This window comes from Pelobates fuscus, chromosome 6 (genome assembly GCF_036172605.1).
Source record: "Pelobates fuscus isolate aPelFus1 chromosome 6, aPelFus1.pri, whole genome shotgun sequence".
Taxonomy (NCBI): Eukaryota; Metazoa; Chordata; class Amphibia; order Anura; family Pelobatidae; genus Pelobates; species Pelobates fuscus.
Window position 1 is genome coordinate 88,867,693 of NC_086322.1, and position 19,186 is coordinate 88,886,878.

At 39.0% G+C, this 19,186-nt stretch overlaps 1 protein-coding gene across 3 annotated transcripts in view; it reads left to right on the forward strand.

Annotated features, from left to right (window-relative positions):
* The first annotated feature begins 453 nt into the window (after nt 1–453).
* The window catches only part of DCUN1D4 (defective in cullin neddylation 1 domain containing 4), a 57,348-nt gene continuing 38,615 nt past the window's right edge, over nt 454–19,186 (forward strand). Inside the window, exons 1-4 of one of the 3 annotated variants that reach the window (XM_063457998.1) lie at nt 454–582; nt 8,489–8,559; nt 14,013–14,052; nt 14,540–14,654. In XM_063457998.1, the coding sequence (XP_063314068.1) occupies nt 564–582; nt 8,489–8,559; nt 14,013–14,052; nt 14,540–14,654 (245 nt within the window). In that variant the 5' untranslated portion in view covers nt 454–563. Of the gene's footprint in view, nt 583–8,488; nt 8,560–14,012; nt 14,053–14,539; nt 14,655–19,186 lie in introns of those variants that run through there. The other 2 variants (XM_063457997.1, XM_063457999.1) reach the window with 2 other exon arrangements.

Genomic DNA, 19,186 nt, shown 5'->3' on the forward strand with positions numbered 1-19,186 from the left:
AAATGACATTTTGGATTATTGAACAAACTGGAAATTTGCCAGGAAATATAACATGTTATGTCAAAGTGCTGGCGATGCGTTGTCCAATGTAACCTGTTTTAGACCAGAATTTTAAGTCTAGCTATGACGTCATTATATTTAAAAAAATAATTTAAATGAGAGCCTGAGCGCGTGCTCCAACAAGAATCAACTGACCAATGAGCATCATCCAACATCGTGCGTGACCAATAGCCATCCACGCCAAGTATCCCCGAGCGCGGTGAGTAAAGGGAGCTCGGATGGGGCGGTTGGGCGGAGCTAGTCACTAACGATTCGTCCCTCCCACTTTCGTTCATTCCGCCCGCCCCTTTTTCCCGCATCCTTCTTCCCCGCCCTGGCCCCGCCCGCCGGCGGATGAGCCAATCGGTGAGCGTGATGGGCGGTGTTAGGGCGATAGAGGGCGAATGTTTGCGCGCAGTGGGCGTGGCGGCTCCGGGTGCGTGTGCCCTGTGCAGTGAGTGCGGTGTGAGAGCTGTAGCGGGCGGACCGGGCTGGCAGTGCCTGGCTGGCTGCGTCACACGAAAATGCACTCGGATGCTGTCAGTAAGTAATGGACGCACCCGGCGCCCCCCCTCACAGAGCTCACTGGGGGGGCCGGCTCGGGGTGACTGCGGCTGGGGGGCCGGGTATCGGGTGTGTACGGCAGGAAGGGAGCCGCGGGAACTAGTGCTGCGTAATAACAGCCGCCGCCATCACCGTCTGGCTGTCCCATCCCCCTCCCTGACAGCACTGCCGAGAGCACTGCCAGGCTGGACAAGGGCTGTCTGGGAACTGCTGGCACCTCATACAGTATGGCCCCCCAGGATGGCTGGCTAGCCCTGCTCCCACACTGCATCATGGGAAGTGTAGTCCCCAACAGCTGGAGTCAGTATCCCAGTAACATGGGATATATAGTCCATAAAAGTTGGAGTCCATGTCAAAATGTCATGGGAAATGCTGTACATGACAGCTGGAGTGACTGTGCATCATGGGAAATGTAGTCCATAACAGCTGCAGTGAATGTTTCTACAACAGGGGGTGCTCAAAAGGTAAATGCCCAGATGTTTTAAAAACTACAGCTTCCATGATGCTTTGCCATTCTAAAGGCATGCAAAGCATCATGGCAGTTGTAGTTTTACAACATCTGGAGATCTACCTTTTGGGCACCCCTGCTGTACAACATGAGATGTGTAGTCCACAACAGCCGCAGTAATTGTTTATACAACATGGGATGTGTAGTCCACAATAGCTGGCTATGGTTATTGGAATACATAACAGCTGGTATGGTTTACTGGTGCACAGAAATTCACAGGTTTATTCACTATAGAGAATGAATTGTCAGGAATTCAAAGTAAACTTAAAAGTTAAGGACTAAATAAATATCCAATCTGAAAACACGGAAAACGTTTCCAATTTTTGCTTAAAGGAACATCCCAAAAACCATAACTAATACAGCGTGTCCTAGGAGCGACTCCCATTGTAAGTCAAACCATTCTTAAAGTTGCATTTCTCTTGATGTTTAAGCATTAAAGGGACACTATAAACACCCAGACCACTTCAACTCATTGACGTTGTCTGGGTGCAGTGTCCTATGTCCATTAACCCTGCAAAGGTGATTATTGCAGTTTTTAATAAACTGCAATAATTACATTTGAGGGTTAACTCCACCTCTATTGACTGTCTGCCAGACAGCCAGTAGAGGGACTTCCGGGTGGCTAGGCGACTTTTGGTCGTCTAACTGATGCCGGATGTCCTCACGCTGTGCATGAGGAAATTCAGCGTCCCCTAAAACACCATTAGACAATGCTTTACTAAGGGGTGGGGAGTCCTAATGCAAGCGCATCTGCAGAGCCCGAATCAGCCCAGAGGGACATCGGCACTGGAATCAGGGAAGTGACAGAAGGGATTTTTAACCCCTTCTGCACCACTGGCGTGGAGGGGCCGCAACAGAGGGGGATGCAATAGGGAGCTATAGTTACAGGAAAACAACTTTGCTTTCCTGGCACTATAGTTTCTCTTTAACTCCAACTGTGTGGACTACAAAACCCATGATACTGGTCTATTCACGAAGTAAGAATTGCCAAAAGATCTGCAATTTTAGGCCCAAAAAGTGAATTTCAATGTGTTTATTCTGATCTTGAATTTGTAATTTATGTAATGGGTAACTGTTACTTCCTAGAGATTTTAATGTAACATTTACTTATCCCCTATATTTAACGGATGTGTTTGTAAGTCCACTCAACTCTGTCATGTTACCAAACACCTCCATCTTGACTTGCTGTCACCCATCATATATGTTGTCTTTTTGGCCATTGAACACAATGGAAGAGGACAAACCACATTGGTTTTGTTGAAAATAAACAGTGTTGGTTTCTAAAAAGTGTTTAAAGTAGTAAAAGTGGGGCAGTCATTGGTAATTCTTCCCCTTTTTTAATGTTTGCACCACTTTTCAAAACGAACACTTTTTAATACATAACCAACCATGTTTTTTTAATCCTCATTTGCATTCTGTGTCATGGCTGTGCCCATAGTGAACTGGATTGTGATTTAATTCACTAAATATATCATACCCTTTTAAAAGAAAACATTGTCACATGAAACCATGATTAACATAAGTTAAAGGTGATTTTCAATAGTTTATTCAATATTGTAATTTAATAGTGTCTAACAGTCAGAATGTCATGGCTTAGCCCTCAGTTTTGAGCTATAGAAAGCTATACAATGGCACAAGAACCACTAAAATGGGCTGTTATGGTGCTTGAAGTGTTCTTTTAAAGGACCTGGCGGGAGGGGGGCCATGAGGTGTGGGGGAGCTATTAACACTATAGTGCCTAGTGCATTATAGTGGTCCTTTAAGTGACACAGATTTGGAAAAGATATACAATAATTCCTTTTATTTGATACATTTTAATCCAAGTTGATAGAATAAAAACACCCACCATAGCTGTCTGCATGTGTTGCCACAGAATCGGGAAACTTTTTTTCTTTCTTAGTTTGCCAGCTTTTACTCTTTGGTAAAGTGTACTTAGTGCTGTGATAGTAAACACATTGTATAACACTTTCGTTAGTGAAATTACACAGTTGTTTGTTTAGTGTTTTTAGCAATAGGTAAACTGATGATTGGTTTCACTAGCTTAACAGGATAATCTAAAGTTCTTAAGGTAAACTAATTTTCGATCACTGGTTGTAAATAGACTGTGCTGCCTTCTCTTTTTATTTGTCTGTGAGCTGTTGTTAGTAAGATGTTCATAAATCCTACCAATCCATGTAGGAATGAGAGGACTGAGAGAAAAGTGAAACTGTTTCTCCTTTTCACAGAACTCATGCAAAACCTTTTTATAACCTGGCACTCTAGCTCCCTATTGTGCCCCCCTGTGTTGGTGCAGAAGGGGTTAAAAATCCCTTCTGTCACTTACCTGATTCCAGTGCTGATGTCCCTTGGCGCTTATTACGGCTCTGCCTCTGCTCCACAGACATGCTTGCATTAGGACTCCCCCCTTAGTAAAGTATTGTATAATGCTTTTCAATGGTGTTTTAGGGGACGCTGAATGTCCTCATGCATAGCGTGAGGATGTCCGGCATCAGTTAGGTGACCAAAAGTCACCTAGCCACCCGGAAGTCCCTTTAGTGGCTGTCTGGCAGACAACCGAAAGAGGTGGAGTTAACCCTCAAATGTAATTATTGCAGTTTATCAAAAACTGCAATAATCACCTTTGCAGGGTTAATAGACCTGGGATACTGCACCCAGCCAACTTCAATTGAGTTGAAGTGGTCTGGGTGCCTAAAGGGTCACTTTAATGCTTAAAGGGACTCTCCAGTGCCAGGAAAACAATCCGTTTTGCTGGCACTGCAGGTCCCCTCTCCCTCCCACCTCCCATCGCCGGTTGCTGAAGGGGCCCTCCTCTACCGACGCTCCTCCCCTTCATTACGTCAGCCGGCGGTGGAGGCTGATCCCGCCCGTCAGCTGGGGAGACCTAATGCGCATGCGTGGCAATGCCGCGCATGCGCATTAGACCTCTCCATTGGAAAGCATTGGAAATGCTTTTCAATGCTTTGCTATGGAGATTTTAGCGACGCTGGAGGTCCTCACACAGCGTGAGAACGTCCAGCAACGCTATAGCGCAGATAATCTGTGCTATAATCCCGGAAGTGCCCTAATAGACAGCCACTAAGGGAGGACTTAACCCTGCAAGGTAATTATTGCAGTTTATGAAAACTGCAATAATTACAGTTGCAGGGTTAAGGGTAGTGGGAGTTGGCACCCAGACCACTCCAATGGGCAGAAGTGGTCTGGGTGCCTGGAGTGTCCCTTTAACCCCTTAAGGACACATCACATGTGTGACATGTCATGATTCCCTTTTATTCCAGAAGTTTGGTCCTTAAGGGGTTAAACATCAAGAGAAATGTAATTTCAAATAAATAAATTATATATATAAAAAATTGCATGTGTTTTTCGTTTTAATCCCCTCCATTAGGGATGTCTGCTTAGGCTTCTGTCTCTTCCCAAATGTATCTATTTTTTGTGGTGTAAGAACTGATAACTGTAGATGTTCACGAATATCCTAACATTACAAAATTAGACCTGATTATTATTCATATAGGTTATGACTGACTTGTGGTCTCCTCTACCCCTTTCTTCTGAGCTGTGTGTTGACAGATATTCGGTCACGATGTCCCTAATCTCCTCCACTACTCACCCTTCTGAGGTGTCTCTATAGTCTTTTTGCCTCCACAGGGTAGTAATCCATGAATACCATTTCTCATTGTCCCATTCATTAAAGAGCTTCATGCATTATATATTTTTATAAATATTTATATTTCAAAATATCAGTATATGATATATTAAATCATTTTAATAGTTTAGCCTAAAATATTAAAGGCCAAACTTGGAAAACAAATTTGTCTTATGGTATATTTGGATTTTTTGGGGGAATTTTGAATAAATCCCAACACAGTCAGCATCCGTATTTGATAAAGATAAAATATCTTTAATAAATACGAAGATGTGATAAAGCCGCTATAATATCTGTTTGTGTGCATGAATGTTTGAAGCAAGTGTTTATATTGTTTGGTGATTCAAGTCATTAGGGACGGATTTATTGTCTTTAGTGGATCTAGTATCTGTAGGGGTGTGTGACTGTGTTGGGTGGTGTAAGGCCTATACTGTGGTTGTGGTAAGTGGGATGGGACTGGAAATCTGCAGCTCCTTCACCTAAATGCATTATATAAAAATCAGTCCTCAGTATTTTCGGTCACAGTAAATACAAATATTTAACCATATGTAGCGAAGCTCCTATACCCCAGCTGGGTATCTCTGCTGTAATATACCTCGAGATGTAAGAAAGCCCTGTTTATTGATATAGCCCTTACTACCCCAGACATCAGACGACACTTAATGTTGGGACAATGACGAACGTTATTCGGACAAGGCAATCCCAAGCAGGGGGTCTCCATTGTTAACATGGGTAGACCTCTCTGTGTCTGGTAGATAATTGAGTCAACTCTCGATAAATCAGTTTTCTCCTGGATACAGAGAGCCTTACATAGAAAAACTCCAAAAGCATTAACAAAACAAACCCGATCCTGCATGAGTAATAATTCACTGGAAATGTCTGGCCCGAGCGCCCATTCTGTCAGAAGAGCGCTCGGATCCATAATGTGGGGATATTTATGGGATAATAATTGTAAACAGAGAGAATTGCCCACTATTTTTAATTCTCAGATCCCAAAGTCGTTATCGTTATAAGTGAAATGTATATCATATAATAAATCACAATTGTTATAAAAATAGATAATTTATTGTGACATTTTAAAATATAATATTAAGTAACATGCGTAACAATAATCAATGAATATTCAGTATAAAGCAATATGCAATACAATGTGGCAATTAAAGACGTAGTTTAGAATCTACACATTAGGCCGTCAAGACATTTATGACCCTTTCTTCACAGAGAAGGAATGTGAAAGTTTCACAGGGAGACAGAGCGTAGAGCAATAAAAACTTAGCTGGCAGAGTAACCCTTTCAATGCTGGCTAGACCTCTTCTAGGGATTTAAAGGACCACTCTAGGCACCCAGACCACTTCAGCTTAATGAGGTGGTCTGGGTGCCAGGTCCTTCTAGGGTTAACCCATTTTTTCATAAACATAGCAGTTTCAGAGAAACTGCTATGTTTATGAATGGGTTAAGCCTTCCCCCTATGTCCTCTAGTGGCTGTCTCATTGACAGCCGCTAGAGGCGCTTGCGTGCTTCTCACTGTGATTTTCACAGTGAGAGCACGCCAGCGTCCATAGGAAAGCATTATGAATGCTTTCCTATGTGACCGGCTGAATGCGCGCGCAGCTCTTGCCGCGCGTGCGCATTCAGCCGACGGGGAGGAGAAGAGGAGGATCGGAGGAGGAGAGCAGGAGGAGATCTCTCCGCCCAGCGCTGGAAAAAGGTAAGATTTAACCCCTTTCCCCTTTCCAGAGCCGGGCGGGAGGGGGTCCCTGAGGGTGGGGGCACCCTCAGGGCACTCTAGTGCCAGGAAAACGAGTATGCTTTCCTGGCACTAGAGTGGTCCTTTAAGATCTACTCCTATGTAATTTTAAATAAAATAATATTTAAACAGTCAGTAACCACTTCCTTGAATCCATCCAATTAAGAGAAAATCTACATGTTCTATAAGCTGATATTTAATTAATTTGTCTAACAGATATTTTATCTTATTTTAGAGCAAATCATACAGCTGGATAAATGTCACAATATACTAACTTGTGATATTGATCACATAAATACAATGTTATCGTTTTTACCTGCAGAGTAAAAAGTTTAAAAATGTATTCTTATTACTAAGATTTCTAATTATGGAAATCTGAACGTGCTTTTATCCAGTCATATATCATGCTATTAATTTGAATTAATTAATCAAATGAAACCAGTATATTTACCAGTTAAGTAGATATTCTCTCATCAGATATTCTCAGGTGGCTTGTTGTCATGGGTCTCTTTCTCTCCATGGAGTGTAAGAGTTTCTGAGTGTCATAGGCTTCTCTGCATTGTCAGATTCTGCCTGGATCTCTCTCCTCAATCTTTGAATCCCGAGAGTGTTGTAATGTTTTCCTCTCCTTCCCTTGTCTTAACTTTTTAAAGGGAAAATTCCTTAGGTGATAGCCAATCACAATGCTGTAGGTGTGGTTATTTTCTAGGTAACCATTTTAGTATTTGGACTCAAGATGGCAGTCTAGTCCCACTAAACATGCCTATCCAGGAAAGAGTTAACTTTTCCTGGTGGCTATTTTGACGTCATTTTCGTTATCTATATGGTGGCTATAACTTTAAATATCCTTTCACTTCAAAGGGTTTTTCTCAGTTTTATCCAGACTATGCGTCTCCATTTTCTGTAGTAATTCCTAATATGACAGTTTGTAATACTACAAATGAACTCAAGACTTACAATGGGAATCTGTTAGGTATAGAAAGTAAAATAAAATTATTTAGTCTCCTCTGTCACCTATGTCTGGGAATAAAATTTATTCTATTCCATTAGCACCTAGACAGTCTCTTATCACTTGGTTTGTTTATATTACACATTCCATTCAGCTCGGGCAAAGCGGTCAGTTTTAGAGAAAGGATAGAAATTTTGTGTCTCTTTGTTAACTTGAAACTAACAAGATGGAGTCTGGTATGTTCAGATTACTTCAGAATATATACTTGGTATTTTTATCATAGCACAAAATGTCTGCCGATATAAATACCCTGACAATAAGAAACGCCACAGAGTTAAAGTTTAGACCGGGCTGTTCGTTGAATCCTGGCCAAAATGCATTCCATAAGTTCAGTGGCTATGGCCGGTCATTTTATGGGTGCGCTTGTGCAGTGGCAAAAGGGAGCTCCCCCTGGCTTTCGGGGAGCGATTGGTCAGTAGTGTCCATTGTACATTCCCTCCAGTTAGCGCTCTCCTGGACAGAGTAAAAGAAGGGGGAAAACAAGGATGGAATTTGACCGGGAAGTGGTGCTTATCGCGGTTGCGCCGGAGTTCCAGACAGTTATAGCTAGATCTGCTGAAGTCCTGACTGTATACTATGGCTCCCTGGAACCGCTGGTAGGCATGATGGGGAAGAGCGCTTTTGGTGTGTTTCAGGGAGGGAAGGCAGGGGAAGCCATGGTGAGTGATAAAGGTCTTTTATGAATGTTTTAGTGGCACAAGGCAGGTACTATCACACAATGCATGAAGCCCTCTGATATATTTTAATATTCAAGACACTGTATCCAAAAACTTTGGAAATTACAATTTTATTTTTCTAAAGCACATACTGATCAAGAATCGTATTGGTGATGACAGGAAAAAATAAATTAATAAGCATTAAAAAAAAAAAAAGTTTCATTACTGGATGAGTGTAGTCATAATAATCAATATATTTCAAAAGACTAAACTCAATGTATTTGAGCCTTTTGAACATGATTTTAATTTTTTTTGTTTTACGCAGATTTTCAGCTGAACTCCCATCTATCAACACTGGCAAACATTCACAAGATATATCACACACTCAACAGGCTGGTAATGGGAAGGATTTTATGTACTATGTTACAGTCTTCGTTTATTAGTTAATTTATTAATTATTTGAGTATAATATGGCTCCTAGTATGACATAAAATGTATGTATGGAATAATATATAAAGTGTGTTAAAGGAAAACTGTTATCTCTTAATATAATCTCTCTCTCTTTTTTTTATTTTTTTTATAATATACCATCTGATTATTCATATGTATTGACATTTATGATAAAATTTCCCTTTCCCCCTCCCCCTTTCTGATGGCCATCTTTATTTACCTTGCGACTGGCAGTTATCTGCCCATGTGATCACTATTTTGCAATTATTTAGTGCTTTTCAAATTTCAGTGTGTGTTTTTTTTTTTTTTTGACAATAAGTTGAAATGAAAAAAGGTGGATGAGATGTAAAATCCCAACCACAGACAATGCCGCAACACCAAGTTTTGCGGAATCGTTGGTATCAGGTAGAATCTTAATGTGTGGATTGAAATCCTGACATGTTATTGATGGGGTTTAAGTCCTGGTGCTGGATTTTTTTCCAATCATAGAAAATATATCACATTGCAAGTACTGTACAATAGTCCGCAAACAAGGTTGAACCCCTATAATCCATAGAAAAAAATTGAATAGAGGATATGAAAAGTATTAAAAAAGTGCACATTTATTGATGTTAAAAGAAATCCCAAATAAACCCAGAATCCTTTGTGGTTGTAACATCACTGCAGATTTGGGATTTCTGTGGGAAAAGCAAGTCTTATGGCTTGACTGGTGTGCAGATTTTGTTTTTATTAACTATCCACAGACTTCAGGTGGAAGGGGTTTTCAATCACAATTTTTCCCGTAGGTTATGGTGGGGAAAAATTGGGATTAAAAACATATATATATATATATATATATATATATATATATATATATATATATATATATTAAAGAGCCAATCTGAGCTCAATGAAGTTATGGGGCCTGGATGGTCTTACCTTACAGTGTTTAAATAATTATTTAGAAATTGTGTTCCTAAGCACCTTTCACACTGCCCCCTTTGTTTTGTCCTTGGCCATTCTATTACTGAAGCGTTTGCGGCCATTGCAAGTAATAGTATGTAATATAACTTAAATCAATGGCCAGTGACGGACTAATAACTGGGGTCAAAATTTTAATTCACCACTATCCATAAACGAGTGGAAATGTCTGCCCTGGTTAGTAAAAATTCACTCCAAGGGAATGTACCATGCATCTGCAGGCCTTGTAGCTGCATGTAACTTTCAAAGCCTGGCTAGTATCTCAGGACTTGAAATTGTAAGCCTTGCTGATAGTGTCAACAAAGCGGCCAAGGGGAAGACATAGGACGCAGCATGACAGGCATCTGGGGGTAAAAATTTTAAGTTAAATAATTTAAAAACAATCTAAAACTGAAAGGTTACCCTGTGCCCCAGAACTAAAGGTCCCATAGCAACTTTATTGAGCTGAATGTTATCGGGTTGGAATTAGGAGTTCAACAGTTGTCTTAGTCCATCCAATGAACTGGTAAGGGTAATAAGGATGTCAAAGTATGTGGGACATCCGTATATAATAAATAATATGCAAAAGTTATCGAATTGCAACATATCTACTAACCGTAACTCCATGTTTTGAGTGCTGGAAAATTATACGTCTGTATATTGCTTTAAAAATACTTCTAGGAGACTGAGGACTGACTGCTATACTTAGTACAAAGTACATTCTTGAAGCTCGTCCAGGCCTGTGACGGAGCTCCTGTACTCTGACCGAGTACCTCCGCCCAGTCTGCTTTCTTGGCGTTTGCGTGGACCCTGGAGCGCTTTTCTCCCAGTCGCCGCAGATGGGACAATGACGAAGCTTTTCCACCTGACCAGACTGCAGCTCTCCTTACAGGAAGGTATCATCCCCTCTGCCTATCCTGCTGCAGCCCTTTTTCCAGGCAGGTATCCTCTGCCTATTCCCCTGCAGCCTTTTTTTCCAGGAAGGTATCGTCCCCTCTGCCAATTTTTCTGCAGAATTTGCAATATGCAAATCTACCCTTGAATATGTAATCATTGCTATTCGGGTCGTACATACAACTGTTGCTAAATTCTTGCAACCAAGAGGTGGCGCTGTACCTTCTCCACAGCCAAACCCACCTAGTTGATTGCAAGCATTAGCAAGACAGGAGAGCACACAAAACATTTAACCACAACCAATCACATTGCACACACCCTGCACCCGCAATGGGCACATGGTTTCTTAAATATAAGAGTCATTCAGAGACCCAATTGAATTGTCCATCTTAACCTCCAGGTGATGGTGACTACTGTCACAGAGCTCCTGTATTCCAACAGAGTACCTCTTCCCAATTCGCTTCTTAGCCGTTAGGGAGGGAGCCTGGAAGGCTTTGGCACCAGTCACCGAAATTTGGCTGTGGTCTCTTCGGAACTCTTCCACCCGCCCATATTATTCTTTTTTTTTTTTTTTTTTTCTTTTTTTTTGAAGCATGTTTTCAATTACATCGTAAGGTTATGACATTTAACTGGTTACATACATTAACACAAAGACATAATGGTAAATATGATATGTTGCACTTATTTTTTTTTTACTTTTTTTTTTTTATGCAAAGGAAATAAACAGGCTTATCAGAGAAGTCGTCATGGTATCTTAACAAGAGTTATGCAAGACAAGGTAGCACTGACATTGGTTAGCATAATAGTTTTAACTGAAGATACTTATAGTTAATGTGATGACCTGCATAGCCAGTGAGACATGGAGCTGTGAGTATTAATTTAAGTAGACATGCTAGTATTCATACATGACTGATCTGCTAGGCTATGCAGGACCGACATAGGTAGAATTACTTGCATTTACGTAGTATGGTTTAACCACCTAGGGACAGTGGAGCACGGGGCCTGCCAGGTTGGGTATGCATGCAGGCTCAGGAGAGTTATGTGCTGTCAGTGGGGAGCTGCAAAATTAAATCAACTGTATTTAACACAAAATGGAATTAAGGATGAAGTTATGAATTAAAGAATATACAGAAGTAGTCTGCTACAAACTTGGGCATGTGTGATAGGCAGCCGCTTAGTCGTTCCTGTAGTTGTGCTGGATCAGCCAGGATCGGGTTCCGTGTAGCTCGCGCTGGTTGCTTGCGTGCTTGATGTCTTATCAGCTCAGGCAGAGAGCTGAACCTGCACCCCGTGTCCATAAGTATAGGCTGGGTCAGAGTCCTGATAATGTCCCCCCAAACACGCTGGCTACCGGGTGGAGTGAGAATGCTCTCGGTAATGAGCCGGTATGACTCTTAGCATGTGTGGTGAGTATTCGCCCTTTAGAGATATCCGGTGGACGGAGGGGGTACGCCGTTTGTTTTTGGGCGGCGGCCAGCATGCAGTGTTCAGATCGCCACCGGCTTCCTGGAGGTATATAGCCGTTGCTCTTTTGTGACGACCTCTGCTCTCCAGCTTGGGTTTGCCATGTGGGCCCAGGCTGGTCTCTCCACTGCTCAAATGTTGCGGGTGAGCACTGCATCTCTGGTGGGGGCCAGGATAACCCCCACCGGCCCACAAGGGGAGAACGGGGCCCTCAATAGGCGTGAGAGAGGACCAGCCAGACTAAGCACCGGAGATCGGCCGTTTCTCCCACCAGAGCCTCACAGCAGGCCGCAAACCCATCAGCCCATCAGTCGGTGCCGTCGGCTGGACGGGAGCTGACATCGGCCCCGAGGGTTGCTGCTCTGGTTCCCCTTTGCCCTCTGGCAGCTGCTTAAGATTTTTCTTGAAGGAGTAGTATGAGTCTGGTTATTAGGGGTTCCTCTGGGAGCCGACAGCGGTGACAACGTCAATAAAATACAAATATAAAGAACATTAGTAAACGAGCAATTAAAATTAATTCATGAACTATATAATACCAATAGCATTTTTCAAACACAATAAAAATCAATAATATATACATTTAACTACTTATTTTGTTGTCCTCATTTGCATACAATTCTTGTACAAATGAGCACTCTTCTAGTCAGGAGAGGACGCAGTCTCCTGGGATCAGGTACGTAGTCTGTTGGTAAAGACCCAACATACCAGATATACATTTCAACTGTGAACCATACTACTGGTTACATAACTAGCTCTGCCACGATACGTGTGCCTCAGTCCAGTGATGTATTTACCGCAAGGGTGACAAGGTGAGTGTGTGTATATCAGTTTATCTGGGAGTGTGTGTCTGGCAGTGAGTGTTAGTCTTCAACAGGAAGAAGTTTGGCATCAACGGGAAGGGGTGGGGCAAATTCAAATTAGGGGGTTCCGTTATGCCTAGGAGAACACAAATCTAAAATATACTACTGCCTCAGTCAGAAGTGTTATCTTTATCTTGGCAGAGGAGCATCCTGGAGGATACCAAGAAGGATTGGGGCTTTCCATTTATGTGAAGAGATTTTAAAAGCCAGGTTTGAGACATGATACTGTTGGTGTGTATTACATCTACAAAGTATGTTTTCTTATGTTCTTAATCAGAATGCACTCTTCTCACTGGGTAGTCAACAGTTTGGACCTTTAGATGTTAAGCTTTCAGTGGTTTATTTTCCATTAACATATTAAAAGTAAATGCATTAAAACCCTGCTTTACCCTGGTGAAAGCTGTTTTGACAAAGTTTTATGATCAGAAGCAAGATTACATAGAGTGAATTAGAGAGAAAAAACAATTAAAGTGATGTGGTATTCTAACCATTTTAGTTCAAGTAGTTCTGAGAAGAGTGAAAAATAGAGAGAGGGGGCAATTGCGATTGATCAAGTGGTAAAGACTGAAGATATCCAAGTTACCGCTGCCTACTCTTGTTTGAGTCACTCTCCCATAAAATGTACTAATTTTCTTTTTTAAAGAAGATAACAAGCTTGCTCCTTTTCTACTTGCTAGCCCTGAAATCAAATAAAAAAGTTCAGAACAATTTTTTTTTTTTTTTTTGTATTTTTTAATCAAATCTGTTATAAAATGTGTTTATTGTGCAACAGTGTTTAATGGAAAAAAGCAATCAATTTTCAGGTATGTCCACAGAACTCCTCATTTATAAAAAAAAATAAAAACTGTCTTGTAACAGTTGAGTAATTGCTATGAAACCCATTGGTGTTTTTTTTTTCCTGCTAATTGATCAAGATTTTGAAGTTTGCTCCACAATTACTATTTAGAAATACCTCCCTTTTCCACTTGTATCTTACCATATATGCATGTTTTTGGCCACCTCAAATGATTACATTGCTATACTCTGCCTCTATGTATAACTAGTCTTGGATTGAATCTTTTGGTACTTGTTTTTCTTTAGTTCTATTGAACGAACGATTAGTTTTGCTGTCTGAGTTAATGGGAAAAACGTTTCCACTTTAATAATTCCCTTTTTATTATATGTTATCAAATGGAGCTCACATGTTCAGGATTATGTGTTTTTATATACTAAGATCTAGATTAACAACATTTTCTTTTACAGAACCTGACAGAAGACGTGGGTCAAGACGAGCACCAGACAGGTAGTTCTTTAGTAGTATTTTCTTAGGCCCACTACTTCTTGCCATCACCTGCAAATTGTCTGATGATGCTTATTAAAAAGTGCATACTCATATTTTGTCTGGTTTTCATGTTCTCATAATGTCTCTGTCCCTGCCCATCTGCACAAGTAGCACAATGAAATCAACTTGTGTGTTCTTGTTATATGAATCATACAACAATATGGCCATGGACATTGTAGTAGATTCCGAAACTGTGGTCATTTAATCAGCACGCAAAAGGTTATTCATTTGAGAGAGAATTGTTGAAATTTCAAAATGGATTTCATGTTTTAGGCCGAACTAGCTAAACTTCAAACAAAATTGACTTGGAGAATTTTTTTAATTCTTTTTTTTCTTTTTGAACTAAAATTTGAAACTGTCTCTGAAATCATGACAATTCAAACTTTAGTGAATAACCATGACCGATTAATATTAAGTAATTTTTTTTATTCGTGAATTTTGATTTTAGGAAACCTGCGTTCGTGCAGTTCATCTGACTGCTTTAATAAAACAATGCCACCAAGGAAAAAGAGGAGACCTGCTTCAAGTGATGATCTGTTAGCTAAGAAAAGTCGACATGATGGGTAAGTGGTTCTTTCCTGGTACATTTATTTATTTTATTTCACGCAAACTGCATGCTTATGAATGATGCTAAAATATGGGTGACATTAATACGGTGGGAATTCTACATTAGCAATTCTGGAAAGTAAGGGCTGGGCTGTTGGTGCTTCGGGACCCAATCAAACCTTTTGAAAGCAATTTAACCAAGAAACAGGAGATGATGCATAATGGTTTCATAATGATTACATTGGCATTTAGTGGTTACGGTACCTAGACTGCGCCTATAATCTGTAAAAGGTAGTAGGAGGATATATATATATATATAATATTTAAAATATGGTATTTTTGGTGGGCATCAATGAATTAAATTGACATATTTCACAAGGTTGTACAATTGTTGGGAAAACACACATTTTCAAAGCCTCTGGTTGATGTTTCCTATTGATGTAAAGAAAGTATGTTTGCTTTTTCTTCTCTTCTCTAGCAGTTTTATAGCACCTTGTCTTACAAAAAAATAAAAACTGATTTAGAAGAAATATTTGTGCATTTTGGTGTGCATTTTGATACTCACGTTTCTCATTTATCTACTAGCTACATAGAACACAGAAGATAATTTTTAAATAAAATATGAAATGTGTTCATTGTTTTTTTTTTTTTTTTTTTTTTTTTAAACATCAGATAATGGTATTTGATACATATTAAATTGTTATGGTGGAATGCTTAATATCAGATACCCTATCATCATTTGTTAACCAGTTTTATCTTTTCATTCTTTTTATTATTATCAATTGTATAATTGTACGTGGTGACGTAGCAGCAATTCACCTCAACTTCACGTCTTTCATCACATTCATCCATTCTTGAGCGATGTCGGGGGGAGGGGGGGCCGCCTTCTAGGCCACCCCTGAGTTATCCAAAACCATCTCCCAAGGATTCCATATACTATGATACTCCTGTTTTTTCCCTAAATTAGCATACACTGCTTTTTCCATTGTTTTTTGGAAGTTTATCTGTGCTTGTATCTCCTTCCATGATGGGATTATACTTGTTTTCCATCTCCTAGCTAGGCATATCTTTGCTGCCATTAATATATGTATTGTCAATCTATTAGAGTAGGTATTACTATCTGGTAGCTCCAAATGAAATAGGAATGAGTGAGACGTTAATCTAATATTCATTCCATAGATTCTACCCAGTACTAAGTCCAGTTTATTTTTCACTGGTTGTAACTTTGGGCAGTCCCACCAGATATGTAAATGTGTACCCGTGGTCCCATTACATCGCCAACATATATCACTAGCGCCATTTTGGAATTTAAAGAGTTTTGCTGGTACCATGTACCACCGGTGTAAAATCTTAATATAATTCTCATAAATAATAATGTTGTGTATTGTTTTTTTGGTTAGAGTAAGTGCCTTTGCCCATTCTTCTACACTGAACTCTTTATTTATTTCTAGTTCCCACGTGCTGATTTTATTCATTTTATTCCTGGGTATATATTCATATAATATTTTGTTTATTTTTGATATTAGCTTATCTTTCCCATTTATAGAAACAATTTTGTCAAAGAGATCTTCTTCAACTCGTTTATTTTTCAAAATGTTTCTTATTTTCTGGTACGTTAGAAACTCGGGTTTTAAAAGAGAGTTTACTTCATAAATTTCTTGAAAGGTCTTTATGTTATTATCCATGAAAAAATCACCTATAACTTTGTATCCTTCCTGTTTCCATTTACTCAGATCTATATCATTTATATATCCCTTCAATACTTCTATTGGGGCGGAAGCGGAGATATTATTTTCGATTTTATATCTTTTTTTTAGGTAGTTCATATAGTTATATAGTTCTGTCAGAATATTATTTTGTACATTTAATTTCTTAAAAGCAGTTTTATCCAGCCAGATTAGAGCAATTGGATCTAAATTTTTCGGTATTCTTTCAATATTTACCCAGGGATTCTGTTCCAAGTCTTTATGCTTTGAGTTAATTAGATGCGTAATCATAATTGCGTCATGTCTCATTATTAAATCTGGAAAGGATACCCCTCCCTCATTTTGTGTCCTACATAACGTCTTATAAGATGTTCTTGGCTTTTTAGATCCCCAAACGAATTTCAGGAAGGTTTCGTGAAACTCAATCAATATTTTTTTTGGTATCCTCATTGGGATCGATCTCATTAAATATTCGAGTTTAGGTAGTATATAATCTTTGATAACACTTATTCTTCCCATCCATGAGATATATAAAGGTTTCCATATGGATAAAATGTTTTTTATATCCTGGAGAAGGGGTAGATAATTTATCTCAATAATTTTATTCCATTTAAATCCCAATCTGACTCCCAAATATTCAATATGTTCAGTTGACCATTTAAATTTATACTTCTCTTTTAAAGTAATAAGATCTGATTCTGAGATGTTATTGTGCAAAACAAGAGATTTGGTCAGGTTCATTTTATAATTTGAAAAAAGGCTATATTGTTCGATACATGAAATAACTGCGGGGATAGATGAGTTAGGTGAAGATAATGTGAGGATTACATCATCCGCATAAAGAGAGATTTTATGCTCTAAAGCTGCAATATTAATTCCCTGTATCTCTTTTGTTTGTCTGATCATTGCACCCAATGGTTCAATAGAGAGAATATATAGCATTGGGGCCAGTGGGCATCCCTGTCTCGTCCCGTTATTTATCATAAATCCTTTGGAGTTCAGTCCCCCCCCACACACTTTTGCCGATGGTGATTTATATAGGCTCATTATTCGATCGTGGAAAATATCTTGTATACCTAGAGTTATTAAAACTTCCGACATAAATTCCCATCTTACTCTATCGAAAGCCTTCTCGGCGTCTAAGGCAGCAAAAACTGCAGGGACTTTGGTTCTACTTGTTTTTTGAAATAAGTTCATTATTTTACGTATGTTATCGCTTCCGCTCCTTTTAGGCACGAAGCCTGTTTGATCTAAATGAATTAAAGTGTGTATAACATATTTCAGTCTTTCCGCCAGAATCTTTGAATATATCTTAATATCGATATTTATTAACGAGATCGGACGGTAGTTACTAACATAATTCGGGTCCTTACCAGCCTTAGGAATTGGAATTATATTAGTTTGTAACATTTCTTTAGGAAAATTCGTATTATTAGAGATACCATTGAATAGTTTATTTAATATATTAAGAACCGATCCCCCAAATTTCCTAAAAAACAAAGCGGTAAACCCATCTGGGCCTGGAGCTTTGCCTGTTTTTAATTCTTTGATATTCTTCTCTATCTCTTCGTTAGTTATGGGAGCGTTCAACTCTTCTAGAATTATATTATCCACCTTTGGGAGTTTAATATTCTTCAGAAAGTCTCTGATATCAGATGTAGATACCTTAGGAGTATTCAGATTATATAATGATTTATAATATTCTTCAAAGGCATCACTGATTGATTCAGGAGACAGACAAACCTTATCTCCTACCACTATTTTCTTTATTAGAGATAGGTTTTTCTTAGGTTTTAATTTATTTGAAAAAACTTTCCCAACTCTATTATCTGTGTAATACCATGTTTGATTTAATTTCAATATAGCATTAGATGTTTTAATTTCTATTCTCTTTTTTATTTCTTCTTGGAGATCATTTATTTTTTGTGTATTATATTCTGTTACCTTCTGTTTGTTCTCCTGTTCTAGTAGTGCCAAGGAGATATATAAATCTTGTAATGGTTTACCCATCTTACGCTTTTGTCTAATCCCCATTTTAATTAAGACTCCTCTTATATAACATTTGAAGGTGCACCATAGAGTGCCCGTATTTACCTCCCCATTGTCATTATTTCTAAAAAATTCGTCGATTTTGGATTGCAAGAATTTATTATTCTCTTCAGATTTCAATATACCTTCATCTAATCTCCATTGAGGTCTATTTACCCATTTGTTTTCCTCAGTTATCTCCAAGGTTATTGGGGCATGATCTGACCATGTAATAACTTCTATCTTAGAATTTACAAACGTTCTTAAATTATATGCATCTGTGATAAATAAATCAATTCTAGAATAAACCTTGTGAACCTTTGAAAAATACGAATAGTCTCTTTCTCTGGGGTGATGCACCCTCCATATGTCATAATAATTAAATTCTGACATAAGAGCTTGGAATTTTTTAATTTTCTTCCTATCCCCTTGGTTTTTGTTATTTATTATCTGTTTTTTTGTTCTGTCTAGTTTATCATCTGGGGCCACATTCATATCACCCGCTATTATCAATCTTCCTTTTTGAATTTTAAGAATTCTTGAAAAAACCTTCCTGAAAATTTTTTGGGAGTATACGTTTGGGGCGTAGATATTTACTAATGTATACTGTATGTCATTAATCTTACAGATAATTATGATATATCTGCCTTCAGTATCCTTTTGTTCTAGTATCAATTCAAATTTTAAACGTGCAGCAATCATTATAGCGACCCCTCTCTTCTTATTTTTATCTAGTCTGGAGTCGAAAACAAGTGGAAATTTTGCAAATCTCCATCTTTGTTTGTCTCCCTCTTTCCAGTGTGTCTCTTGTGTAA